The sequence below is a fragment of the Tupaia chinensis genome, unplaced genomic scaffold (genome assembly GCF_000334495.1).
Source record: "Tupaia chinensis unplaced genomic scaffold, TupChi_1.0 Scaffold146740_1, whole genome shotgun sequence".
Taxonomy (NCBI): domain Eukaryota; kingdom Metazoa; phylum Chordata; class Mammalia; order Scandentia; family Tupaiidae; genus Tupaia; species Tupaia belangeri.
In genome coordinates, this window is record NW_006206595.1 from 610,929 (window position 1) to 638,885 (window position 27,957).

At 40.7% G+C, this 27,957-nt stretch overlaps 1 protein-coding gene across 12 annotated transcripts in view; it reads right to left on the reverse strand.

The window, feature by feature from the left end:
- Positions 1–27,511, reverse strand: part of LOC102481159 (cyclic AMP-dependent transcription factor ATF-7) — a 132,980-nt gene extending 105,469 nt beyond the window's left edge. For 8 of the 12 annotated variants that reach the window (XR_003548014.1, XR_003548016.1, XR_003548010.1 and 5 more), the window contains exons 1-2: positions 27,086–27,196; positions 4,145–4,213 (exon numbers count right to left, since the gene is read on the reverse strand). Coding sequence is in view for 4 of the 12 variants with exons in the window: in XM_027768529.1 (XP_027624330.1) it covers positions 4,145–4,192 (48 nt within the window). In the remaining 8 variants the exon portion in view is untranslated. Of the gene's footprint in view, positions 1–4,144; positions 4,214–9,475; positions 9,601–27,085; positions 27,197–27,417 lie in introns of those variants that run through there. The other 4 variants (XR_003548017.1, XR_003548012.1, XR_003548015.1 and 1 more) reach the window with 3 other exon arrangements.
- Between the last annotated feature and the right edge of the window lie 446 nt (positions 27,512–27,957).

The window sequence follows — 27,957 nt, forward strand, 5'->3', positions numbered from 1 at the left end:
GCAGGAAAATTAAGGGCTAAAAAATCCTATCACCTGTCTTTTCAGATAAGAATGCAGACAGTGCAACCTTCAGCAGCCATCTTTAAAAAAAAAAAAAAAAAAAAAAGTACATGCAGCATATTTAGAACTCAGCTGTGTCACATCAGACTTACTGTTGGGAAGTGGATCATGAACGGAATCCAAAAATAACAGCCATTAAAGACCTAGCAACCAAAACATGTTTATGTATCCACTGAAAGCCTGGTGGTTTTGATTATATAGTGAAGTGCATAATCCACTGGTCTATTTTAAGTGAATTTTCCTTTCACCTTCCTTTAATTTTAAGGCATAAGATGATTTCTTTGTGTAGGGGTACACAGGGTAAAGTTTGGGCAGGTAATAGGTACTGAAATAATGCAAGATTCCTATAGTTTCATTTGTTTACATGTTTTCTTTTAAAAGACCAGTCTCCTGAATTATAACTTGCTTTCCTTCTTCTTCCTCTACCTGAGAGAAGTTATTACTTTTTTGAGACTTCTACGATAATAGGTTCTAAACTATGCCTTGCAAAATTATCATGGTCCTTATTATCCACCCCCCCAGACTTGTACAGTTTTTTTTTATTATTCTACCACTTCTGGAACAAAAAATTTGAATCAATGACAAGTAGATTATAAATAGCTTTAAGACCTCAAGGTGGCTCCAAAATGAAACCATTCTCAAGGGACATAAGGAAGTTGGATGACAAGCCAAGGGTAGTTCACTTTACCAAATTTATCTTTCTGCCAGATTTTCACTATTTCATATAACATAAAGCAATCACAGTAAATCTTGTAGAGATCCCACTCTGAAGTTATTTGTTATCAGATATTGGGAGAGACTTGGAAGGAGACTAAATATACCTTAAGAAATATAATTTCATTTAACCATAAAGATTTAACATGCAAAGAAGGTAAAAAGATGAATCACGCTATCTTCAAAGTCTTAAGTTGTAGCCTTCTAGCCTTTTTTATACGAGACAAATAACTTGAATCCCAAGGAAGAAGATTGTGATCTCCCTGAGTTCCATAATCATCTCCTCGCTGAGGAGAAAGCAGCTTTTACAACCTAACCCAGAGGTGATAATCCTAATAACCAACACATCGACAAATGGGAGGGAAAAGGAGAGAAAGGAAAAGGTGATGGTAAACAGAACCCAACTATACTGGAAAGAACTAAAGTAAAAAGTCCCTACTGTTTTTGTACTTCGGGAGGTGGGGAGCAAAAGAAATAAAAAAACAAATTTGTGGAGTCATACAAATGTCACAAAATTTGTGACTATTACTCTTTTCTAATGAGGTAGCCCGAAGAGACACTACTTATATCTTTCCTACTCAGAGAGTTCAGAGATGCTTTTCTTGTATATGCCTTGTTTTTATCACCCATTTTCATTTCTTTGAGATGTCCTTGTCTGGGTAGTTTTAAGCATACAGTATATAAGAGGGGGTATAGGATTTGAGTAGCTCAATAGTAAGTGAAAAAAAAAATAACAGTAAATATGTAAGAAATAAGTCTTTTCACCAAAATAAAAATCTTTAAAGAAAAGAAGTGAAAAAGTATCAGGTATCAGTTCTAAAAGTGATAATAAATTATATTATCAAATTTACAGAAGGGATCATTTTTAAATACGTACTTTAATACAGGTAAATGGTAAGTGAAACAAATTTATCCTATATTCCCAACTGACTTCCACTGAAAAACTAAAATATAACTATTATGTTGTTGGGAAAGTCATGATGCATTTTTGAATAGAAAAGTACATCATGACTTTCCCAACAACCAAATATATAGGGAGCATGCAGTCAATAATAAAAATTAAAAACTTTCACAAGGAAGAAAGTACACCCCAGGATTCTTTTTTTGGGGAGAGGTTTTTGCTATAGGGAGCGTGTGCTCGCCAGAAAGACAGAGACAAAGGGACTGAAAGCGGGAAATCACGCCCCCCCCCCCAAGGGGGGATGGCCACACCACAATCCCTTCTCCTCCTTTCTCCTCTCAGGATCTTGGGCATGCACGTACACGGGCCCAGTGTGAGTTTAAGCCACCGGGTCTGGGACTCAAACCACGGTTAAGTACATGATAGTCCAGTGACATTGTCATTATGCCAACTCCTGGTCCCAACACTCCAGAATGAGATTGTGGTCCGCCAAAAAAAAGAGAAAAAGGGACTGAAAGGGGGAAATCCCCCCCCCCCCCCAAGGGGGGATGGCCACACCACAATCCCTTCTCCTCCTTTCTCCTCTCAGGATCTTGGGCATGCACGTACACGGGCCCAGTGTGAGTTTAAGCCACCGGGTCTGGGACTCAAACCACGGTCAAGTACATGATAGTCCAGTGACATTGTCATTATGCCAACTCCTGGTCCCAACACTCCAGAATATTGAATACTGCAGAAGACAATGGCTTTGTTGGTCTTTTCTGAAATTTTCAGCATCTACTAGAATTCTGAATTTTCTTCCATCCATTCCTTGTCACCACTTCCATCTCATCTACCTCTTGAATGTCAATTCTTAGTAATCTCTGGAATTTAGAGCTTCTTTCTGTCTAAGTATTTACAATGTTTAGTAGAACTAGTCTGCAGTCTCACATACCACCAGTGTCACTGGATAGTCACATGACATATTCCTAACAGAAGAGAAACTCTACTCCCTAGGTTCTATAAAATGAATTCATGAAGACAGATAAAATTTTTTTTGTATTCCTTTCTTCACCCTTTATGGAATATGGTAATAGGGAAGGGTCTAGGAAGAAGAGTTTAGAAGGTACAAAATAAAAAAATTTTTTCATAAAATTACTTTTACAAAGTAATTTCAATAATATTACTTTATAAAAAAGTACACAAAAAATCATCATACATATAATGTACATATAGGCAAACAAACAATTATGTGACAGCTGCACACAGGACAATACATTCCATGGCTTCAGAGAAAAGGTTATGAGATCTCATAAATTCTATGTTGATTTTGTCTCTCTTTCTTTCTTTTTAAGGTTTTTGTCATAGAGCATGTGTACTCGAAAGAGAGAGAGAGAAAGTGAGAAATCACCTCCCAACCAGGATGGCCAACCACAAGCTCTTCTCCTCTTAGGATTTTGGGCACACATGCATGCACATGTACCCAGCATGATTTTCAAGCCACCAGGTCTGAACCTCGAAAGTAGTCCATGTGGGAATCCAGTGCCTTAACTACCACGTCACCTGCTGGCCCTGAATTTGTCTTTCTTAATTGCTAACAAAGATTTTCTGGGTCAACTGTCAAAAGAAACACTTTTCAGGGTCCAGCAGGTAGAGCGTGGTGGTTGAAGGTGCTGAATTCCCCACATGGCTGACCATGGTTGGAGTCGTGGACCTGACAGCTTGCTTTCTCACTTTCCCTTTCTCTACCTGGTAAAAATTTAAAAATTATAATAACAAATGGAATTAATTAAATAAATAATTCTTAAAAAAAAAAACAACTTTTCTTATTTAAAAAATCCAGCTAGCTGTGGCATGGTAGCTGGATCCTACATGGCTATCTGGCTCAAGTATTGGACCTAGCAACTTGAAATATACACTGGGCATGTGTGTGTGCATGCCCAAAATTCTGAGAAGAGACTGAAGAAGAAGGGATGTGGTATGGCCATCCCCACTGAGGGGTAATTTCTCACTTTCCCTCTTTCTCTGTCTCTCTCCTGTGAGCACACACATCCCACAGCAATATAATAAATAAATAATAAACACATTTGAAAATTGGGGTTCACAATGAATGGATATATTCTCAGTTGCCTCTGTAAATATGTTAAGGAGATTTTTATACCCATGAAGGTTGAGGAAAAGATATTTTCAAACTTGCTTTATATTTATATGGATAGCTTTAGAAAGGAGGAGAGAGCAACATGTACTCTTCAACACTGTGTCGGGAAACAAACACCAGTAGAATAACAATATGGAAGAGAGCAAGGCAGATTTCATTACGGTAGAGTGCCTACACTTCCTCATAACTTGGATTTACACACTGCAAATCCTCTGATCTGATTACCTCCAGTGATCACGTAAAATACCGGCTTTAAACTCTTTGCCTTAGTGATAAAACAGCCACTTTGATTCACAACGAGACATTCACAATAAAGTATATTGTAAACGTACCTGTCCACAGCCCGGGGCATTGCACACAAACGGTCTGTCGTCTCCCATATTTCATATAGCAGAGCGGAGCTGAGGAGGGGGAGGCAGGGGGAAAAAGTTATGTTAAATACGCTGGAGCAAGAAAAAAAAGTGCTTCAAAAATATCAAGCCTAGAAACAGGTGCTCTAAGAATGCTATTTATCAAAGCTGTAAACACAGGCTACTTTGGAGAGACCCATTAGACAGGTGGCATATGATCTATTGTGCTTCAATTGAAACTTTTAATTAGAAAAATTTAGACCTTAATAGTCAAGGAATTTCAAGCCTTTGCTAGATTTTCTCTCTTTCTGCTACAGTATATAACACACTTATCCAGTGTGCTGAATTACAACCAGTGCAGTTCCCTATGTCAATAAATCCACTGAACGCTCGATGCGGAAGCCATATTTCTGAACTAGAGAAGACCAAAATTTGTCATTTAATTAATTAAGGGATTATAGGAGGGGTGCTCCATTTTACAGGGCCATAATCAGGCTCCCTGGTGTATAAACTACGAGACTGCTGGCAAGGGCCGTTTATCCCAGATTATTGCCAAAGAAAACAAAGCACCCATCCTATTGGGCTACACGGGAAATGATTTTCATTAATAAAAAAATAAAAATAAAAACCTTCTCTCCCCACTGGGAGCCTCCTTCTCCCCCCACCAATCGTCTGTGGCAAATGGAGAAATATCGATGCCCTTCCCCCTCTGATTCTATTTATGGCTAGGTTTTTAAAAGCAGCAATAAAACAAATGTCGACTCTTTGGGGGTTTACTGGGTGAATATGTTCCGGCTGTTTGTGCTGCTCTCGGCCAGAGTTCTTGGGCTGCTCTGTTGCAGCCAACAGATGTGAGCTGCTGCAGGGGATAAAAGAAACAGCACTAAAAGGCACTGCCATCCATCCCCTCTATTTCTCTGAAGAATTTAACAGAGTTTATACATTTTTTGTTTAATTATTGAAGCTAAACTTTCAAAATGTGGATTGAAATCCTTTGTCAAAGAACAATGGTGTCAATTTGAATGTGCTGAGGCAATTTTTCATATTCCAACTAGGAATAACAACAGAGGAGGAGATAGCTAAGGATAAAAAATATGCAAATCGCTGTAAGGATATTCCTAAAGGGCAAACATTATTTTGGAAGAGCAGAAGAGAAAAATGGATAAGAGAGTTAAAAACAGTCTCACAATAACTGAAAATAAACAACAAAAGCAATCTCACAGAATAAACTCCAAAAGATCATTTCAAACATCTTTTCCTAAGAGAAATGTATACAAAGAATAAAGGAAGATGAGAGAGAAACTATCCTTTGAATCTGCCTGGAAATAACTTCAGGGCTGTAACCAAATTTCAAATTTTGATTTTGGAGATACACTAAAATGCAAAGTCCATCTCAGCCAGGCCTACATTAAAATAGAATGTTAACTTATTACGCTGAAGCTGATCCTCAGAAAACCATGTTAAAACTTACTGAGGGTAGCTACGGAACATCTCTTCTATTCTCTTTGAACTCACTCTGGAGTTAGAAACCAGTACTTCTGGTTGTTTAATCAGTAATTTTATAACTAATTGGTGTTTAAAATTGTGGGGCGCTATATAAAATAGAAGTGGCTTCCTGGTCATCTCTCAGTGTGATAGGAACATGTTCTAACTATGAAGGAAACTGATGCTGCAGCATTGCTGTAATGGAAGACAGCCTGTATGTACCTACGTGTACACAGATTTATATCACATTTAGCCAGGATAAATTGCTTCAATAAACTCTGTTCCTAGGAGAAGCCAGCTCAGGCTGATGACTGTGTACTGGGAAATGAGAGCTTCACTCTTCTTCACATAGCCCCAAGACAAGGGGGTTTTCTGGTTTGTTTGCTTTAAATACGAGATGATATTTTAGCACTTTCTGGAACTACAACACGGTCCAAAAAAAAAGTAAATAAAAGTATATAAATGCATAGACCTAGGCCATTACGGCTGTGAACTCAAATCATTTCTGGAAAGCAATTCATCTCTGGAAAAATTTCTAACTATTGTGCTAGAGATAATTTCACTTAATAGTTTGAGAACCTGTTTTTCTAATAAAATCGAAATGATGGGACTAGAAGATAATGTAATGGTTAAGTCACTGGATTCCCACATAGTTGATTGTGGTTTGAGTCCCAGATCTGGCACGTAAAACACACCAGGCGGGTATAAATGCATGCCCAAAGTTCCAAGAGGAGAATGGATAAGGGATTATGGCATAGCCATCCCCCTAAGGGAGTGATTTCTTGCTTTCTATCTCTTTGCCTCTCTCTCCATCCAGAAAGTACATACACCCTATAGCAAAAACCTCTCTTAAAAAGAAAAAAATGGGGAACCAGCAGTTAGCGTAATGGCTATGTTGCTGGACTCCCACGTAGTCGACCGCAGTTCGCATCTCGGACCCAGTGGCTTAAAACTCACGCCGGGCGCGTGTGTGTGCATGCCCAAGACCCCGAGAGGAGAATGGAGGAAAAGGGATTGCGGCGTGACCATCCCCCCTGGGGGGTGATTTCTCGCCTTCTGTCTCTCTGTCTCTCTCTGTCTGTCTGGCGAGCGCACGCGCCCTATAGCAAAAAAACAAAAAAACCTCTCCAAAAAAAGAAAAAAGAAAAAAATGATAATTTTATTTCAATAAGGTCTTCTAACATGAAGCAAACTACAATGGCTGCAGTAGACATAGCATAAAGATCAGATAGGATTCCTTACTTTCATGGTGGTTCTGTTATTTGAGGCTAATTCTCATTTTTCTCCCTATTTAAAAGAGAGGAAGGAAAGGGTCCTCATTGAGAAGTGGGGCAGTACTGGCATAGGAAGCAATTAAATAAATTCTGGAATGGTTTCCCTCAAACCACAAAATTCAAAATTTATCTTGGCTTTGTATACTCACTCCACAATATATGGCTTCTAAATTTTACTTAATAGCATCCATACTAGGATACAGAGATGAGAAAATGATGAGTTTATAAAAGGGAAAAAAGCAAAAAAAAATCTTGGGGAGAAATGGCATTAAAATCTAACAGAAGGAAGCATTTTCGTTGCTCTTAAATATTCAACTGACAGCAACTAACGAGAATTTCCTGCTTCCTTCCCAATTTGCTGGTCTTTGTTTTACCATTTTCACTAAAAGGAGTCACAATGGAAGGTTTCCTTTCTTAAACACTCACAATTCTCTTTGTTTTTAATACCAGAAGGCACATTTGTGTATTAAGTGAGAGAGAGAGAAAGCAACCCCCCATGGGGACTGGTCACACTTCAACCCTCTACCCAGTCAAGATTCTGGGTGTTTTCCAAGCTGAAGAGGCCAGGACTCAGAGCCTGGTCAGCCATGTGGGGTTGGCTTCCTATGTACAGTACCTAACCAGTGTGCTATCAAGCAGGCCCCACAATTATTCTTAAATCATTCTCTCAAGTCTCTTGCTGTTTGTCATTGCTATCATTCTTGCTTTTAAAAAAATCTTTCACCTTAAAGTGATTTATTTATCTTTTTTGACTAGAGGATGCATGAGTTCACCAAATACAGGCAGAGAGACACAGAGAAGGGGAGAGGAGAAGGCATCCCTAGTGGAGAATGGTGACACCACAATCCCTTCTCCTCCATCTCTCCCTTCTTTTCGGATTTAGGGCACACATGTGTCCAGCGTGTTTCTCAAGCAGCTGAGTCCAAGACTTGAACCATATGGTTGGCCATGTGGGATCTGGCTGCTTTAGCCACTAGGCCACTGAGTCAGCCAAAGTGATTTATTTTTGTAGTTAAGTGGAGCACTTTTTTTTTTTTTTTTTTAATTTGTCAGAGGGCATGTGTGCTCTTTGAAAAGAATGACTGAGAGAAAATGAGAAAGCACCCCTCCAGGGGGGATGGTCACACTACAATTGCTTCTTCCCTATTTCTCTCTTCTCTTGCCTAGTGTGTTTTTCAAGCCACCTGGTCCAGGACTTGAACCATGCAGCCAGCCATATGGGATCCAGCTACCTTAACTGTTGTACCACCAGGATAGCCCAAGAAAAGAGCCTTCTTTTTTTGTTTGTTTGTTTGAGAGGTTTTTTCGCTATAGGGCGCGTGCGCTCGCCAGACAGAGAGAGACATAGAGACAGAAAGCAAGAAATCACCCCCCAGGGGGGAATGGTCACGCTGCAATCCCTTCTCCTCCATTCTCCTCTGGGATCTCGGGCATGCACGCACATGCGCCCGGCGTGAGTTTTAAGCCACCGGGTCCGGGACGCGAACTGCGGTCGACTACGTGGGAGGTCCAGCGACATAGCCATTTTGCTAACTGCTGGTTCCTGAGAAAAGAAACTTCTGACAGGGTCTCACCATGTTGCAATTCTCTTGCCCAGTCAGCTAGAACCACAGGCATGCACCAATACCCCCAATCTAGGCTGGCCCAAGATCCTGGGAGAATAGAGACTGTGGCCTGGACATATCCCCAGGGAGTGATTTCTCACTTTCCTTCTCACTGTGTCTGTCTGTCTGTCTGTCTCTCCAGTGAGCCCACATGCCCTAAGGCAAAAACCTCTTGACAAAAAGAAAACAGATTCTCTCTTTAGGTAAATATGGATTTTTTTTTTTTTAATAGATGAGGATGGAGTCCCTCAGTGGGAATTAAAAAGTCAATGGTTGTTATGTGATAATTTTCCTAGTAGTCAACTGACATTAATAAGATGACCCAACTCTAAGTAAGGAATAAAAGCAAAATACAAACACACCCAGGGGCCTGTTAGTTTCTTAATGACAAAAAATCAGCATCGCCAGGTTCAAAAAGTAAAACAGGCTTATGTAACATAAATAACAAAAATTCCAAAACACTACAGAGGTTTAGACTAGCTATCATTCATTCATTCAAAAAAAATTACTAGGCGCCAGCAGGTGGTGTAGTGGTTAAGACACTGGACTCCCACATGGCAGGCCATGGTTAAGAGTCCCGGACCTGGTGGCTTGCTTTCTCACTTTCTCTTTCTCTCTCTGGTGAGTCCACATGCAAATTAAATAATGAAAACAATAAATAAAATAAAATAAAATTTTAAAAATCCCAAAATAACCTTTCACTTCTATGGCTTTTAAGAAACCAGGTAAATGCTAAGAATGATGGCTCAATTTACAAGTTCAATTAGTTACAGGAGGATTAGTGTATGTGTACATATTATTTAGATCATCTGCTATTTCTTTTACTGTCTTTGATAATTTATAAAATTATTTTACTAGCAACTACAGAGTATAGACAAAAGCACAAGATATGGGGATTAACAGTCTTGGTAAGGATTTAACAAAGTCTGAACTCAATAACCACAATTTACCTTTTGGATCATACGCAGTTTTAAAATTCCTTAATTCACCATTTTATTCACTGAAATCTATGACAGTCTATGAAGTCAACAGTAAATGAGACAAGGTTTCTGCCCTCATGGAGCTCACTTACAGTCTAAAAAGAAGAGATGAACAATAAGCAAGCAAACAAAATAATTTTAGACTAACTGCAATTAAATAAATTAAATGGAGGTATATTAGTGATTACAAGAGGACTACTTTAATTTCATGACTAAAGAAGAGAATGACAGAGCCAGAGCTAGTAGGTGGCATGGTGGTTAAGGATGCTGAACTCTCACATGGCAGACTGTAGTTTGAAGTCCTGGACCTGGTGTCTTGCTTTCTCACTTTCCTTCTCTCTCTCTTTCTCTCTTGCTCTGTCCCTCTATGATCAAATTAAAATAAATAAATAGGGGCTGGCAGGTGGCATGGTAGTTAAGGGTGCTGGACTCCCACATGGCTGACTGCAGTTTGAGTACCGGATCTGGCAGTTTGCTTTCTCACTCCTTCTCTCTTTCTCACTCTGTCCCTCTCTTGTCAAATTAAAAAAATAAAGTTAAATAAAGTAATTCTTAAAAAAAGAGAGAGAGAGAGAATGGGATCAGCAGTTAGTGTAATGGCTATGTTGCTGGACTCCCATGTAGTCAACCGTGGTGTGAATCCTGGATCTGGTGGCTTAAACTCACGCCGGGCACGTGTGAGTGCGTGCCCAAGATCCTGAGAGGAGAATGGAGGAGAAGGGACTGCTGCGTGGCCATCCCCCTGGGGGGGTAACTTCTTGCTTTCTGTCTCCCTGTTACTCTCTGTCTTTCTGGCGGGCACATGCACCCTATAGCAAACCTCTTTAAAAAAAAAAAAAAAAGAGAGAGAGAAAGAGATCGACTTAATTATCTGTCATCAAAATGGGGATGGTGGAGAGCAGACAGGTGCAGGGTTAAAATAACACTCTGCAGGGAATTTTACACGGGAAGGTTCCCAGTTCAATCTGAGAACCTCTGTGAATAAAACAGGGAGGCACCTGCCCATGACTTAGGGCTGGCTGATGGCTGAGGTGGGTGGGTTGTGGCATCGAGATTCTGCTGGGAGTATAGTCTCTCAATCTTACTCTCTTGCTTGCTCCTAGAAGAAATAAACTTTAAAAAAGGAGGAATGGATTAGACTTTAGCGATGCAAGTTAAAACTTTAAGAAGCCATTCCTTTCTTAACAAGAATCTGGCCTAGTAGTGAAGGAGACAGATTCCACACAGCCATCAATTCAGTTCAAGTCCCAGACCTGGTGGCTTGAAAAACACACCAGGCATATGTGTACACGTGCCCAGAATTCTGAAAGGAGGGAGAAATGGAGGAAAAAGGATGGCAGCAAAACATAAATACTCACTATTTTGTGCCTAAGGCACTTTATCTGACTAGACCCAACCAATTCTATGCTTTTCTAATCACTTAATAGCATAAAAGAAGTCCTATAGTCTTTGGTTAGAGTGTTAAAAATGGGGAGGATAGAGTTACTTGTCAAATTAACCTTTAATCAAACCTTATGAACAAAATCTTGGCCAGAGCTGTTAAGATAGATATTCAAGTGCAGCAGAATGAAAATCAAGAAGACAGCAAAAAGGGCACCTTAATATAATATTTTTGGAAGTACATATTTGGACAATCTTTCTGGAAAGCAATTTGGCAATATTTTTATCAAATGTCTTAAAATATTTTATATCCTTTGAACAAATCATTCCTCTTTTGGGATTCTATTCTAAGGATAAAACCAGAAACATGAATCATTTATATATTAAAATGTTCATCACAGTCATATTTATGACCCAAAAAGAACAGGAATAAAATTAAATGTTTAAGGACAAATAGATACTGCCTTACAAGATACTGTATTTAAGTTGTTTATTTAATATTTGTAAACTATTTAATGTAAGAAAATGTTGTACATTAAACAAAATTTTTTAAAATAATTATTTTATTTTTATTTATTCATTCTTTTTTTTCTTTTTTTTTAAATTTGACCAGAGAGACAGAGGTTGAGAGTGAGAGAGAGAGGAAGTGAGAAAGCAAGCCACCAGATTCAGGACTTGAACCCTTGTCGGCCATGTGGGAGTATCTAGCACCTTAATCACCACGCCACCTGCTGGTCCCGATTAAACAAAATTTTAAAAAGGAGTAGAGTTGGCAGGTGGCATGGAGTAGAGTTGGCAGGTGGCATGGTTAAGGACGTTGTACTCCCACATGGCTGACCATGATTCAAATCCTGGACTTGGCAGCTTTCTTTCTCACTTTCCCTCTCTCTTGCTCTCATTTTCGCTCTGTCTCTCTCTGATAAAATTAAAAATAAATAAATACATAAAGCTAAATAAATTATTCTTTAAAAAAAATTAAGTAAAATTAAGAAGGAAAATAAAAACGCATTTGTACCATAATTTCAAATCTATTTTTTTTTAAAGCAAACAAAATAATATAAAAAAAGAGGGGCCAGCAGGTGGCAAAGTGGTTAAGATGCTGGACTCTCACATGGTAGACTGCAGTAACAGTCCCAGATCCAGCAGCTTAAAACTCACACCAGTTACGTATTGACGCATGCCCAAGATCCCAAGAGGAGAATGGAGAAGGGGCTGCAGTGTGGCCATCCCCTCTGGGAAGTGTTCTTACTTTCCCTCTGACTATCTTTTTCTATCTCTTTGGCAAGTGCACACACCCTATGGCAAAAACCTGAAAAATATATATGAATATAAAAGATGAGAGAATTAACATCAAAAGGTGAATAATGGTTACCCCTGGATAACAGTATTCTTGGTGCTTTTATTTTCTTCCTCAGTATTTTTCAGCCTCCACAATGATCACATATTGCTTTTTTAAAAAAAGGAGTTATTTTATTTAATTTCATCATTCTTTCACTTGACCAGTGAAAGAGAGACAGAAAGATAGAAGGAGAATGAGAAAGCAAGCTGCTTGTTCTGGGGCTAGAACCATGGTCAACCATGTGAATGTCCAACACCTTAACCAGCATGCTACCTGCTGGCCTCATCTCATATTGCTTTTAACAAACCAAAAATATTATAATGTAATCTAATGAAAAAGAATGACAATCTGCATAACAATTTAGTAAAAAAGTGTTTCTTATATGCTTATTATATAAGTTACTGTCCAGAAACACAGAAGCATGAATTTGAGGGAATACAAGTTCTTGGAGTACCATTCTTGTCTAAGAAAATTAAGCAATGTTTGCAATTCTAATATTAATCTTTTTTTTTTTTTAGTTTTCCTACAGGGTGCATGTGCTCACAGGGGTTGGGGGGAGTGGAGAGGGTAGGCATGCCCCAATCCCTTCTCCTCCATTCTTCTCTCTCTGGATTTTGGGCATGCACACACTAGTGCCCAGCATGATTTTCAAGTCGCTGGGTCCAGGACTCAAACCATGAAGTCAGCCATGTGGAAATCTAGTGCTTTAATCTCCATGCCATCTGCTGGCCTATTTTATAATTCTTTCTAAATTCTTAATCCAGTTATGAAATACATCAACAGTTTGGCAAACCAGTTCATGAGCCAATTCAACCTGCCTCTTTTTGGGGTTTTGTTTTTTCTTTTGTTTTGGTTTTTGTATTTTTAGATTTTTGCCACAGGAAACATGCATTTGCTGGAGAGAAAGACAGAAAGAGAAAGAAGGAATGAAAAATCATACCCTGGGGAATGACTATCTGCAATCCCTTCTCCTCCATTCTCCTCTTGGGATTTTGGGCATATACACACATATGCCCATTGTGATTTTCAAGTCATGAGGACCAGGACTTGAACCATAGAGCCATGTGAGAGCCAGTGCCTTAACCACCATGCCACCTGCTGGCCCAGGGTTTTGCTTTTTTTTAGAAAGATTTTTGCCATAGGGCATGTGTACTTGCCAGAGAGACAGAAAGCGAGAAATCACCCCCCAAAGGGGATGGCACACTGAAATCCCTTCTCTTCTCTTCTCCTCCTGGAATCTTGGGCATGCACACACATGCACTCAACATGAGTTTTAAGCCACCGGGTCTGGGACTCAAACCATGGTCAACTATGTGGGAGTCCAGCAATGCAATCATTATGCCATCTGCTGGTCCCCTAGGATTCTGCTTTACTTTTTTTTAAAGAATTATTTTATTTAACTTTATTTATGTATATATTTGTTTATTTTAATTTGACCAGAGGGACAGAGTAAGAGAGAGAGAGAGAGAGAGAGAGAGAGAGAGAAGAAGAAGGCAAAGTGAGAAAGCAATCTCCAGGACTCGAACCGCGGTCGGCCATGTGGGATTCCAGCGACTTTAACCATCACGCCACCTGCCGGCCCCCTCCCAGGGTTTTGCTTTTGAGACAGGGTCTTGCTATGTTGCCCACATTTAGCATCCAGAACAGTTGGAATTACAAGTATGCAACACTGCCTGGCCCACCTATTTTTGTATGACCCACAGCTAAGAAGGATTTTTATGGTTTTAAATGGTTGGGAAAAAATTAGAAAGACTATTTCCTTTTTTTTTTTTTAGAAAGAGTTTTGCTATCAGGCATTCAGCAGAGAGACAGAAAGCAAGAAATCACCCTCTGGGAGGATGGTCACACCGAAATCCTCTCTCCTCCATTCTCCTCTTGGGGTTTTTTTAGGTACACATGCACATTTTCCTGATATGAGTTTTAAGCTGCTGGGTCTGGCACTCGAACTGTGGTCAGCTATGTAGGAGTCCAGCAATGTAACCATTACACCATCTGCTGGTTCCTAGAAAGACTATTTCATGACATTTGAAAATTGTATGAAATTCAAATTTTTAAAAAAGAATTATTTTATTTAACTTTATTTATTTATTTTTTGGAGAGGTTTTTGCTATAGGGTACATGCACTCGCCAGAAAGACAGAGAGAGATAGAGAGACAGAAAGCGAGAAACCCCCCCCCCCAGGGGGGATGGCCACACCGCAATCCCTTCTCCATTCTCTTCTGGGGATCTTGGGTATGCACGCATACACACCCAGCATGAGTTTAAGCCACCAGGTCCGGGACTTGATCTGCAGTTGACACATGGGAGTCCAATGACATGGCCATTATACCATCTGCTGGTCCCAATTTACTTATTTTTGAAAATGACCAGAGAGGGACAGAATGAGAGAGCAAGAGCGAGAAAGCAAGCCACCAGCTCTGGGCCTTGAACTGCGGTTGTCCATGTGGGAGTCCAGCACCCTTAATCATCATGCCACCTCCTGGCTCCCCTAGAATTCAAATTTTAGTGTCCATGAACAAAGGTTTATTAGAGCATACTCACTCATAGAGTCTAAGCTACTTTTGCATAAGAATGGCAAAGTAAACAGACACAACAGAAACTCATGCCTCTAAAACCTAATGTACTTACTATCTGGCCTTAGTTTGCCCACTCCCAGTATATGTGATAACTACCATTAATCAAAACACATGGTTAATATGGGGACCAGCAGTTAGCGTAATGGCTATGTCGCTGGACTCCCATGTAGTCAACCGCGGTTTGCGTCCAGGACCCAGTGGCTTAAAACTCACTCCAGGCGTGTGTGCACGCGTACCCAAGATCCCGAGAAGAGAATGGAGGAGAAGGGATTGTGGCGTGGCCATCCCCCCTGGGGGGGGTGGTTTCTCGCTTTCTGTCTCTCTGTCTCTTTCTGTCTGTCTGGCGAGCACACGCACCCTATAGCAAAAACCTCTTCAAAAAAATAAAACAAAAACCACATGGTTAATATGCATGTCAGAATCTGTTAGTCCTTAATAACATAAATTCTTCTATAATGTGACTATTCAAGTACTTACTTCTTTTTGTTTGAATTTTAAAATTTTACAAATTAGGTTTTCTAAAAGTAAGGTAAATTAATCAAACTCAATAGTTCTCAAATTACACATATTCACCTGGCTCCTTGAAAAAATACAGCTTCTAAGCCAGTTGGCGGTGTGGTGATCAAGGCAGCTAGATCCCACATGGCCAATTTCACGGTTCAAGTCCTAGACCTGGCAGCTTGAAAAACATGCCAGGTATATCTGCATGCCTACCCTAAATCCACAGAGGAGGATGGAGAAGGAACTGCAGCATGGCCATCCCCCTTTGGAGTTGATTTCTTACTTTCTCTCTCTGTGTCTCTCTCTGATGAATATACACAACCTATAGCGGAAAATAATAATAAAAACGAAAAGCACAGCTTCTTAAGCCTTCTGGATTCTCTTAGCAGGACTGCCCAGAATCTCCATTTAAAAAAAAAAAAAACAAAAAAAAAACCTCCCTGGGTAATTCTGATGCAAATACCAACAGCTTACCCTTTAAGAAGCTCAAAGAGGGACCAGCAATTAGCGTAATGGCTATGTCTCTGGACTCCCATGTGGCCGACCATGGTTTGAGTCCCAGACCCAGCGGCTTTATATCATCCCAGGCGTGTGTGCATGCGTGCCCAAGATCCTGAGAGGAGAATGGAGGAGAAGGGATTGCAGAGTGGCCATCCCCCCTGGGGGTGATTTCTCACTTTCTGTCTCTCTGTCTCTCTCTGTCTTTCTGGCAAATGCATACACCCTATAGCAAAAACCTCTCCAAATAAAGAAAAAAAAAAAAAAAAAGAAAAGAAAAGAAAAAGCTCAAAGATGGTTGAAAGTTTCTCATTCCTTCCCTTCAGAAAAGGGCTGATTTTTCAACTTTGGCACTATAAAAGAGCAGTTCTCAAAGTGGGCTCCAGGGATCCCTAATGATCTCCAAGACCCTTTCAGAGGGTTCATGGAGTTTAAAATCTGAGACACAACAATTTCAGAAATGCAAGAGCGGCAGAGTACCATTAGTAGATTAATCAATCAAAGAGAAGACTGAAGTTAATTTCTGGATTTTTAGGCTCAGACATAAAGGGACAACTATTAAAGAGACGAGTTTAAATAGGCCAAATAATTTTATAGCAAATGACTAAAAAAATGGGGGTAAGAATTAGGCTGAATCATAAATTAGGCAACACATGGCCAAAGATTAGAAACTCTCTGGGAGCAGCCTTATACAAGCAACTACTTGACTAGAATTTTAAGGCTCCCGGCTTCTGGAGGATTTAAGAACTATTGTGAGCTATCCCCAGAAATATTAATAAAGCAAAAACAAAGACAGAGTAACTCCCTAAAGTGGCAGTAGGAAGCAAAGTTAGAAGTAACTGGAGAACATAATACCTATCTATGTTTGGCCTTAATGTACATTTGAGAAGTAGAAAAATTCCTGGAAATGGGTAGGATGCCGAACAAAAACAGATGAAAGCCCCAGCCATGGTAGCATGAGCAGGGGGTGGGGGAGTGGCACTGCTGTAAGGCAGCTAATGCCACATGGGAGGCCAGGGTGAGGTTCCCAGCTCAACATAAATAGCTAGTACCACAGCTCAGTTAGCTAATCCGGAGGCTGGGGCAAGAAAATCAGGCAGTGTCATGATACCCTGGCCAAAAACCTCTCTACCTCACTCCATACCTTACCACATGTGCTCTCTCTTGCTCATTCAAAAAAAAAGGGGGGGAGGGCAGCTGGTGGCATAGTGATCAAGGCACTGGACTCCCATTTAGCTGACCGCAGTTCAAATACCAGACCTGGTAGCTTGCTTTCTCTTTCTCCCTGTCTCTCTCTGTTGAGTACATGTGCCCTATAGCAAACTAAAATATAGTAATAATAAATGCAATTAAACAAATAATTTTTTAAAATTGTTTCTTATTCATTTTCAGATCAAGTATGATCCCTGAAAAAATAAACCAAAGGCAATTAACCTCAAAACATTGACCTTTAAGGATCAACTTTAAATTTTCATAGACTCAAGTTAAACAGGCTGCAAATAACCATAAACCTGACAAACTTTAATATTAAGACCCCAGAATAAGTTTGATTCTGGGAGGGAAATAGCCACAGTATCCTACAATGACCATTATGGAGATACTTAGAAATTCTTGAGAAAAAAGAACTATTTTCTAAGTTTGTCCATATATTTGCAACAGTGGTCAATTTAGGGGTATTGCTATGCTCATTGACCAATTCTCATCAATCCCAAACACAGATGAGTAAAGCTACAGCAAACTGTTACTTGACCATAAATGTCAATAAGTTAAAGAAAATAGTGCTACAGGAGTCATTGTCAGCACCAAAAATACTATGTTAATAAGACCAACTCAGTGTTATTCAAGTTTGATAAAGCTTTAAAAATATTATTGCCGGGAACCAGCAGTTAGCGTAATGGCTATGTCACTGGACTCCCACGTAGTCGACCGCGGTTCGTGTCCCGGACCCGGTGGCTTAAAACTCACGCCGGGCGCGTGTGCGTGCGTGCCCAAGATCCCGAGAGGAGAATGGAGGAGAGGGGATTGCGGCGTGACCATCCCCCCTGGGGGGTGATTTCTCGCTTTCTGTCGCTATGTCTCTCTCTGTCTGTCTGGCGAGCGCACGCGCCCTACAGTGAAAATCTCTCAAAAAAAAAAAAAAAAGAAAAAAGAAAAAAAAAAATTATTGCCAAGAAATTTTGTTCTGGGGCCAGCAGGTGGCATGGTGATTAAGGTGCTGGACTCGTACATGGCCAACCACGGTTTGAGCCCAGGACCTGGTGACTTAAAAACCACACCAGGCATGTCTGTGTGCATGCCCAAAATCCCGAGAGGAAAATGGAGACGGGACTGTGACATGGCCATACCCCTGGAGGGGGATTTCTTACTTTCCCTCTGTCTCTTTCTGGTGAGCACACATACCCTATAACAAAAATCTTTTAAAAAAAAAGAAAGAAAAGAAATTTGGTTCCAACAGCAATCATTTATGGTAATCATATGTTATATTCCCTAAATCATCCAGATTCTGTCATCTAGTCAGGTATATTCCTATTTCAAAGAGAATGGTTGACTACAGTATAACCGAAAAGAAAATTTACCATTTCCCTATTGCATGGTAAGCTTTAAGCACTCTCACCCCCACATTTGGCCAGTTTACCATTTAAAGTTGCCTGTACACTATGCCAAAAAAGAAGCGCTCTACTAGATGCGGAGAAAACAGTAAGCAATTCCACAAAGCAAGGTAAGTTTTGTGAGACTGTGGGACTACAGCAAAGCACTGTTACCACAGAAGCCCCAGCCGCAAGTTTACTAAGTGACTTTTGAAGCTCTTGGGTCATCAGAAAAATCATGACACATTTTTACGTGGAAAAATATGTCATGACTTTTCCAAAGAACCAATAAATCTTTATTCCATTAGATTTTTATATTCTGATACTTATTAAGAAATACAGTATTTAACAGAAAAGAAAACCTTTTTGCACAGTCTGGCTTCAAACATATGAGAATATTTAAGATTAAAACTACCAAAAGAGGGACCAGCAGTTAGCGTAATGGCTATGTGGATGGACTCCCACGCAGTTGACTGTGGTTCGAGTCCTGGACCTGGTGGCTTAAACTCACGCCGGCCGCGTGTGCGTGCATGCCCAAGATCCCGAGAGGAGAATGGAGAAGGGACTGCGGCGTGGCCATCCCCCCTAGGGGGGGATTTCTCGCTTTCTCTCTCTCTGTCTCTGTCTGTCTGGCTAGCACACGCGCCCTATAGCAAAAACCTCTCCAAAAAAAAGAAAAAAAAAAAAAAAACTACCAAAAGAGGGGCCAGCTGGTGACATAGTGGTTGGGGCACTGGATTCCCACAAAGCTGAATGCAGTTTGAGTCCCAGATCTAGTGGCTTGCTTTCTTGCTTTCTCTTTCTCTTTTTCATGAGTGCACGTTCCCTATTGCAAATTAAAAAATAATAATAATGGGCCAGCAGGTGATGTGGTGGCTAAGGGCGCGGGATTCCCACATGGCCAACCCTGGTTCGAGTCCTAGACCTGGTGGCTTGCTTTCTTGCGTTCCCTTTCTCTCCCTCTCTCTGTTTCTCTCTGGTCAAATTAAAAATAATAACTAATGGAATTAAATAAATAAATAATTATTTTTAAATAATAATAATGGGGTCAGCAGGTGGCCTGGTGGTTGAGGTGCTAGACTCCAATATGGCTGACTGCAGTTTGAGCCCCAGACCTGGTGGCTTGCTTTTTCACCTTCCTTCTCTTTGGTGAGCATACATGGCCTATAGCAAAACTTTTAGAAAAATTATAATAATAAATAAAGTGAATAATTGTTTGTTAAAGAAGACTAGGGACCAGCAGACGGCGTACTGGTTACATCACTCGACTCCCATGTAATTAACCATAGTTCAAGTCCCAGATCCAGCATCTTAAAACACGCCAGGTATGTGTGCGTGTGTGTGTGCCCAAAATCCCGAGAGGAGAATGGAGAAGAAAGGACTGCGACATGCCCATCTCTCCTGGGAGGTGATTTTTCACTTTCTATTTCCTTCTGTCTCTCCAGTGAGCACACATGCCCTATAGCAAAAATCTCTAAAAAAACAAAGAAAAAGAAAAGAAAAGAAAAGAAAAGAAAGAAAGAAAAGACTGTATTAACTAGCAAGTGGTTTAGCTGGAAACCTTCCCTAAATGTCTGCCTACAAAGTTTTAAAGACTTGATAACAAGTTTATCTTTTGTTACAACCTTTCCTGATTGTAACACTTATCCTTCCTCTGCAAGGAAGCTAAACAACAAAAGTTTACTTTTAAAACCAACTGAATTTTGCTCTATTATATATAGTCAGTATATTATTTGGAAGGCAAAAAAATCTTTAAAAATTTAAAAAAAGAAAACAAGTTTCTAATCAAAAAGACAAAGAAAGGAAACAAAACTATGACTTCACAGGAGAAAAAAAGAAAAACTCAACACAAGTGTCTACAAGGGAAATGCTGAAGAGAAAAATGTCATGATAAAATAATTTGAAGACCCTAATCCAAAATATTTGTTGTTGTTGATTTTTACTTTATTTGTAGTTCAAAGGAGTTATTCTTGTCATTTATGGTCCTTACTTTTTGTTTATATATTCCCACTGTGTAAATAGAACTATTTCAATTTCATTTTCTTTACACTCTATTTTTTTATTCCTGGTTTTTTAATAGTAAATTCCTTAATCTAAGCTTCTATTATGAATGTCTGAACTGGACAGGACTTTAAAGGGTCATGAAATCAATTCTTCTGCTTTCCAGAAGAATTCATAACAGATTCACATGGATGAGATGGTATCAAAAAAAATGTATCCTGTCCTGCCTAATGGTTACTTTAAACCCGCACCATTTCCATTCACAATTTGCAGTTTTTAAAAAATGAAAGCAAAAATTAAAACCTCAAAAGAGGAAGGTACTTTAAAAATGTATTTATCAGCTAAAATTGCTCAAACATAAATTCAACTGTCAGGTCTAAAATTAACACACAGAAAAGTTGCTGGCTGCCAACATAGTCTTTAGTCCCTAGAGATATCTTCCGATGTTCTACCTGGTTTGTAGCACCATTTCACAGCACAGAGCCTGGCAAACTTAGAACACCACACCAATAAACTACAATTATTAATGGCACTTACATATGTACATATGTATGTGTTTGTATGTGTACAGCTGGTATAGTTTTTTATTCTTTTTAAAATTTTTTTAATAGTTTTTTGCCATAGGGCGTGAGCACTCACCAGACAGAGACAGAGAGACAGAAAGCAAGAAATCACCCCCAGGGGGAATGGCCACGCCGCAATCCCTTCTCCTACATTCTCCTCTCAGGATCTTGGGCATGCATGCACACGTGCCCGGCGTGAGTTTTAAGCCATCAGGTCCACGACTCGAACCGTGGTCGACTACATGGGAGTCCAGTGACATAGCCATTACGCTAACTACTGGTTCCATAGGTTTTTATTCTAAACAGGAAAAGTTAGAGCTGGTCCTGTGGCCTGGTGGTTAAGGACTCAGATCCCTCACAATTCATTATACAGTTCAAATCCCAGGCCCAGTGGCTTGAAAAACACACTGGCCATGTGTATCCATGTCCAGGATTCCAACAGAATGGATAAATGGAGAAGGGACTGTGGCATGACCATGTCCCACATGGGTGCTTCTCCTCCCTGTCTCTCTCTCTCTCCCTGATAAGTGCCATGTGCCCCCCCCCAAAAAAAAAACACCTCACATTGGGCCTGTGTGTGTGCATGCCTAAGATCCCAAGAGGAGAATGGAGAAGGGTCTGTGGCTTGGTCATCTCCCCTTGGGGGTGATTTCTCACTTTCTGTCTGTCTGTCTCTCTCTCTCATATGCAAGCATATGCACCCTATAGCAAAAATCTCTCTAAATGGGACCAGCAGTTAGTGTAATGGCTATGTCGTTGGACTCCCATGTAGTCGACCGCGGTTTGAGTCCCGGACCTGGTGGCTTAAAACTCACGCTGGGCGCGTGTGCGTGCATGCCCAAGATCCCAAGAGGAGAATGGAGGAGAAGGGATTGTGGCGTGGCCATCCCCCCGGGGGAGTGATTTCTCGCTTTCTGTCTCTCTGTCTGTCTTTCTCTCTGTTGAGCGCACGTAACCTATAGCAAAAACCCCCCCAAAAAAAAAAAATCTCTCTAAATAAATAAAAATGAAAATGAAAAGTTAAGTCTAAACTGGAGATGTCAACATTACAGGAAGCTACCATATAATTGTTCTATGGGTAGTAGTATAATTCTTTAATTTCTTTTTTTTATAATGATTTTATTTAACTTGATCTATTTATTTTAATTTGACCAGAGAGGGACAGAGTAAGAGAGAAAGAGAGGGAAAGTGAGAAAGCAAGCTGCCAGGTCCAGGACTCAAACCATGGTCGGCCATGTGGGAGTCCAGCGCCCTTAGCCACCACACCACCTGCTGGCCCCCCAATTCTTTAATTTCTAATTTAAAATATTCAGGGCGGGACCAGCAGATGGCATGATAGCCCTGCCATGTCATGAGCCTCCCAATTAGTGAGGATCACAGACACATGACACTGTGCCCGGCCTGTTGGGGCTGAGCTGGGAGCTGGACCTGGGCCTTCCGTGTAGCACTACACAGTAAAGCCCTCCCACTTAACATCTCTATGGCTGTTTCTACCTTTCTTTTTTCTTTTTGTCTTTTGAGTGCCTGAGAGAGAGAGAGAAAGAAGCAGCCTTAACAGCGCTCATCATACTATGATGCCCTTTCCCCAGTGTTCCAATTCCTCAGGATCTTGGTCTGCTGGGCTGCATACTCAGAGTGTTTTCAAACCAACCCAGGTTTACAAACTAGCAGTCCATATAACTGCCTGCCTTGCAGGGCACTTCTGTTACCACTGGGTCCTCCTTTTCTTTTTTGACAGAGTCACTAGCCAAGGAGGTCATGGATGTCAGAGACAGAATATATTTGGATTTCAATACTTCAAAGAAAATAAAGGTTATACGACATAAAACAGTAGGTGGAATTCATAACTAAATTTTACCCAAAAGGTTGATTAGTGTACTAATGTTAACATAATGATAGTCTATTAGTGTGGTATAACACTGGTCCACCTTCATATATTTTTACCAGAAACCTCAAACAAAAGGACAAACATCATTATTTATCAAATTATCAATAATTCAAAGGGCCAGGAGGTGGTGTGGTGGTTAAGGCGCTGGACTCCTGCATAGCTGACTGCAGTTTGAGTCCCGGACCTAGCAGCTGGTTTTCTCACTTTCTCTCACTCTGTCTCTCTCTGGTGAACACACATATCCTACAGCAAATTAAAAATAATGGTAATAATAATAAATCAACTGAATAAAGAATTCTCTAGAAAAAAAATTTTCAAAGATATGAGGAATGGTCTAAATAACATTATCAAGCTACAATAATAAACTAAAACTAGCAAGATCACAATTACAGGGATAAATGTAAAGTTCTCAATCATGTTTAAAAAACCAAGTACATAAATTAATGTGACCTCGGTCTTTAAATACAGAGGTACAGATGGCCCAGCAGGTGGTATAGTGGCTAAGGCTGATCCCACGTGGTGGCCAACTCCACTGTTCAGGTCCCTAACCAGCAGCTTGGAAAAAACATTGGGCACTATGTGTGCTTGCTCAGAATCCTGAGAGCAGGGGACCAGCAGTTAGCGTAATGGCTGTGTCACTGAACTCCCATGTAGTCAACTGCAGTTCGAGTCCCGGACCCGGTGGCTTAAACTCACGTGGGGCGTGTGTGTGTGTGTGCATGCCCAAGATCTTGAGGGGAGAATGGAGGAGAAGGGATTGTGGTATGGCCATCCCCCCTGGGGGGTGATTTTTCACTTTCTGTCTCTCTGTCTCTCTTTGTCTTTCTGGCCAGTACATGTGCCCTATAGCAAAAACCTCTCCAAATAAATAAATAAATTAAATAACTCTATTATAAAAAAAAAAAAAGAATCCTGAGAGCAGGATGGAGAAGGGACTACCAGCATGGCCATCCCTCCTGGGAGATAATTTCTCACTCTCACACACACACAAGGGGAAAAAAAATCTAATAATTAAAAAAAAATGTATTAAATGCAGTAAAAAAAAAAAGTCATGCTCCTTCCAGTATTTTGTATTTATTAGATTATTTCTGAGATATTACATTCAGAGCTAGATAAGAAACCTAAAAACTCAGGCAACTAAATTGATCAAAGAGCCTTAACTTCACTGAAAATGCCACTTAAGGAATAGCTAAAAGAATGTAGGATATTGGCCCCAGAAAGAGATGTTTTTTTAAAAAAAAATAATAATTATTTATTTAATTTTATTTATTATCATTATTTTTTAATTTGACCAGAGAGAGGGGGGAAAGTGAGAAAGCAAGATACCAGGTCCAGGACTCAACAACAGCTGGCCATGTGGGAGGGGGCCCAGTGCTTTAACGACCATGCCTCCTGCCAGCCCCTAAAGAGATGTCTTAAGTGTCACCAAATATTTGAAGTTTATCATGTTGACAAGGAATTAGTTTTATTTATTGTGGCTTCAGATGACAGAACTAAAGAGCTTGAGCACAATGTAAAGAATGTTCTAAAAGTAGAGCTCCAGTAACAGAAACAGAGTATCTGTGAAGTAGGCACCTCTTCCTTACAGCATTCAGAAGCCAAAAGACCACCCAGCAGTGATTCCAAATATGATGTGTTTTCACTTATCATGAATATGCTAGGTCTACAAAGAAGCCTCTTAGAAAAAGACAACATTTTAAAATGAGTACACGTCAAAGAATCTTAAAAACTGTTTTGACATGTTTTTAGAGAGAAGAGTTTCATGAATTCCCAAATCAAACCATTTCGGAGAAACCAACAACAAAATACTTTTTGTTTTTTAATGAATGCTGCATTTGTTTTTCTCCAAAAACAACATCTGCACCTTAACTTCAGTACTTTTATCAAGGGATAAGGGACAATTATATGCCAGCCTGCCAACTGGTCTCAAGAAGAGAGCTGTCTTTATTAGACATTTACATGGCAGTGCTATTTGCTCCACCTAAAACTTCCTTGCAGGGAGAAGCCTCCTCCTTATCAGACGTGGATAGGAAGTTGTTTTAACACTGACTCCTTTCCACTACAGCCTAAGAAACAGTCTTGATAGGCACAAAATGGTAACTTCTGAAAACTTCAGAGTACCTATGTTCAGGGAAAGCCAGATGCTATTTCAGGTAAAATACAGCTTAAAGAGTTGGCTGAAAAAAACAATTTTCATTCTGGGTTGGAAGTGAGGAGAGAAAGACAAGATACAGTCACAATGATTACTAACATTTTTAAAACATAGTAAACAAATGTGTTTAAAAATTGCAACATTCACAGGGTGTAAACTTTGATCCACAAGTTGAAAGATGAGCAATGTTATCACTCTGTAGCTTTCTGCGAGGTAACACTACTGAAAAGAAAAAAAAATCTTGAACTGAATGGTGCCCAAGTGAAAGCCATCACAAATTCTAGGATAGATGACCGAAATAAAGAGACTTTTACTCTCTCACTGGACTTTTTTTTGTGCTTCTGCCAGGCAAACAGTGAAAATGTTCTGAATGTCCAATTGCAAAGTTCTTAACATGAAATACTGGAACCCAACTCGGTAGTTAATGCTACAGGGTCAGTTATTAATTGGGTCTCAATGTGCTGTAAAGGCACCTTGCTAGCCAGGGAGAAAAGCTTCAACTGGTTGCTCAAAATCAAAGGTTAATACGGAATTATGTGTACTCCAATTTTCTTTATAGAACAGCGTTACCGGTATTTCAGGCATTTTGCTTCTCAAAAATAAAAGGGGAAAGAATGTGAAAGGAAAATCTACATAACAGCAAAAAAAACCTAATTGGCTGTATTAAATTCAGTCCATCATTAAAAGATACTCAGCTATTAAACAAAGGGCAAAGGCCTGGACTTTTCTGTACAGAATTAAGAACAAACTGGTAAGACTACTAGTACAGCTGCCAAGCTTTCCTTTAGCTTCTTTTCTTACAGACATGTTACATTTCGCAATAGCCTCCACTTACCTTACATCCTCCATGTTCAACAAACTGTGTTTGATTTCCCCAACCCTTCCCCTAAGATATTATGACATATCTTTAGTTTCTGTGTCTGGACATAAAGGAAGAAACTGAAAAATGTTCACTTTCCTGAAATATGTGTCTATGTTATTTACATTAAAATATATATACGCTATTTAAAATATCTGCAACCATCCACTTAACAATGCTTCAAGAATGAGTGGGGAAAGTACTTAAACAAATTTCATTTTAGTACATGTGTGCTCTAAATGCTTACAAAGATGATGTCTCTACAAGAATTACACTACTGCAAAAATTTTAAACAGGAATCAAGTGAGCTTGCTGCACACCCCCACAAAACCAATATGACACAACCATCAGAGATACTCAAACAGTCTCTGTTAAGTTGAAAACAAACTTTTAAAGTTAGGAGAGTAGCAACACGGGAATCTGGGTAGGAGGTTCCCTGAGTAGTAAACACCCCAGAGAACATAACAAGCAATTCAGAGAAACATATAAGTCCCTATGGGGCTCCAACTTGGACTGCCTAAGTCCCAAACCCACATCCCTGTGTTCTGGAAGTGAGGACGTTTGGGAAGGTGAAGAGAGGGAGAAAGAAAATCAGAGAAGTGATCCATGCGTTCTTTTTTTTCCCCTTTCTCTACCCCATCCCTGCATGCTTGCAGGATGGTCACCAGCCTAGGGGCCACATCCACCAGAAGTCCTAAATCAACATCCCGGCCTCTTATTGATACCTAGGTTAAAGCCTATAAAGATCAGCCGTTTCCTTTCCAAACACCTCCCTTATCCCTCTCCACTCTCAAACCCTTCCCAAAACCATGCTTCTTGGCCACTCAGCCCACCCATACTGTCTTCCTAAACTCATTCACTTAATTTTCTCCAAATTCATACTTTCACTCTGAAATCATGACCCTAGTGTTCTTTTTTATTAGTTCAATCAAAATGCCTTGACCCTCATTTCCAGTGCTCTTTCTCTACCTATCTTCCGAGCCAAACCCAGTGCATGTCACCTCGTCCAGATCCTGTTCTCACCTACTCCTCCCTACCTCCTGCCTATTCCCCCTGCCTTTTCCAGTGCCAAGACCCTGACCCCCACTTCTTTCGGAAGCCCAGTCTTCAACCTAGTTAAGTACCTCTCCTTTCTCCCATTCCACGAGCCTTCCACTGGCTCCACTAAACTGACCTTCCCTCAGGATTCAATTCCCCTCTCCTTGCCACGCCCTGTGCCCCCCGGGGCTACTTACCCCCAAGTTCTCCCCACACTTCAGGCCTCTGGCCCCGCCTTCCCCCCAAAGGAAGGAGGCGGGAGGAGAGAGAAGGGGGCGGTACTCAGCAAGGTAAAAAAGTGATTTGCTGATTAGTGCTCGGAGCCGCCGATCGTGCCTCCCTTCTCTCTTATTGGTCGACTGTAGCCTGTGCCCCACCCACTTCCTCAGACAGGGCCCGGCCACCGCCTCAGCGCCCCCGTCCAACACAGACTGGGAGGGGAGACCCCGGCCCGGGACGCTGGGACTGGCTAGAGTTGAAGGGGAGACTCCCGTCAGATCATGGACTGGCTAACGTTAACAGGACTCACCCGTTGGTAGCTCCGAAGCCTCCCGCCCGCCCGCCCGCGCTCTGTCCCACAATCCGTCTCCAGCTCCTTCTTTCCCCCCTCAGCAGAGCAGATACTTTCCTCCCGTCCGGCCAGGCGCGCTCACCTCTCGCGAGAAGTCGGGGCGAAGAAGGGCGAGATCCGCAGGGGCAGAGTTGGAAAGGAGCCGAGGGGTGGGGCTCCGGAAAGAGAAAGGGCCGGGTTTGCTGTGGGCTGGGCTGGGGAGAGAGGCTGAGCAAGTGTTGTACACACAGGTCACACGTGTTTGTAGAATATGGGGGAAAGGAGAAAGGAAAGGGGATCTTCGTAGGTGTGTGGTGGTGGTGCTCCAAAGGGCGAAGGGAATGCGATTACCTCAAAGGAGCGCACTCCTAAGATCCAGAGGCTATACCTAAATAAAGTTGTTTTTAAAAAAAAGTGTGTTTGTTGGGGGGATGGGTGGAGGAGTACCGAGGCAAATACAACAGAGAAGTAAGAGTTCCAGGTAGGTAAGTAGTAGTTTTATTTTTTTGCTATAGAGCG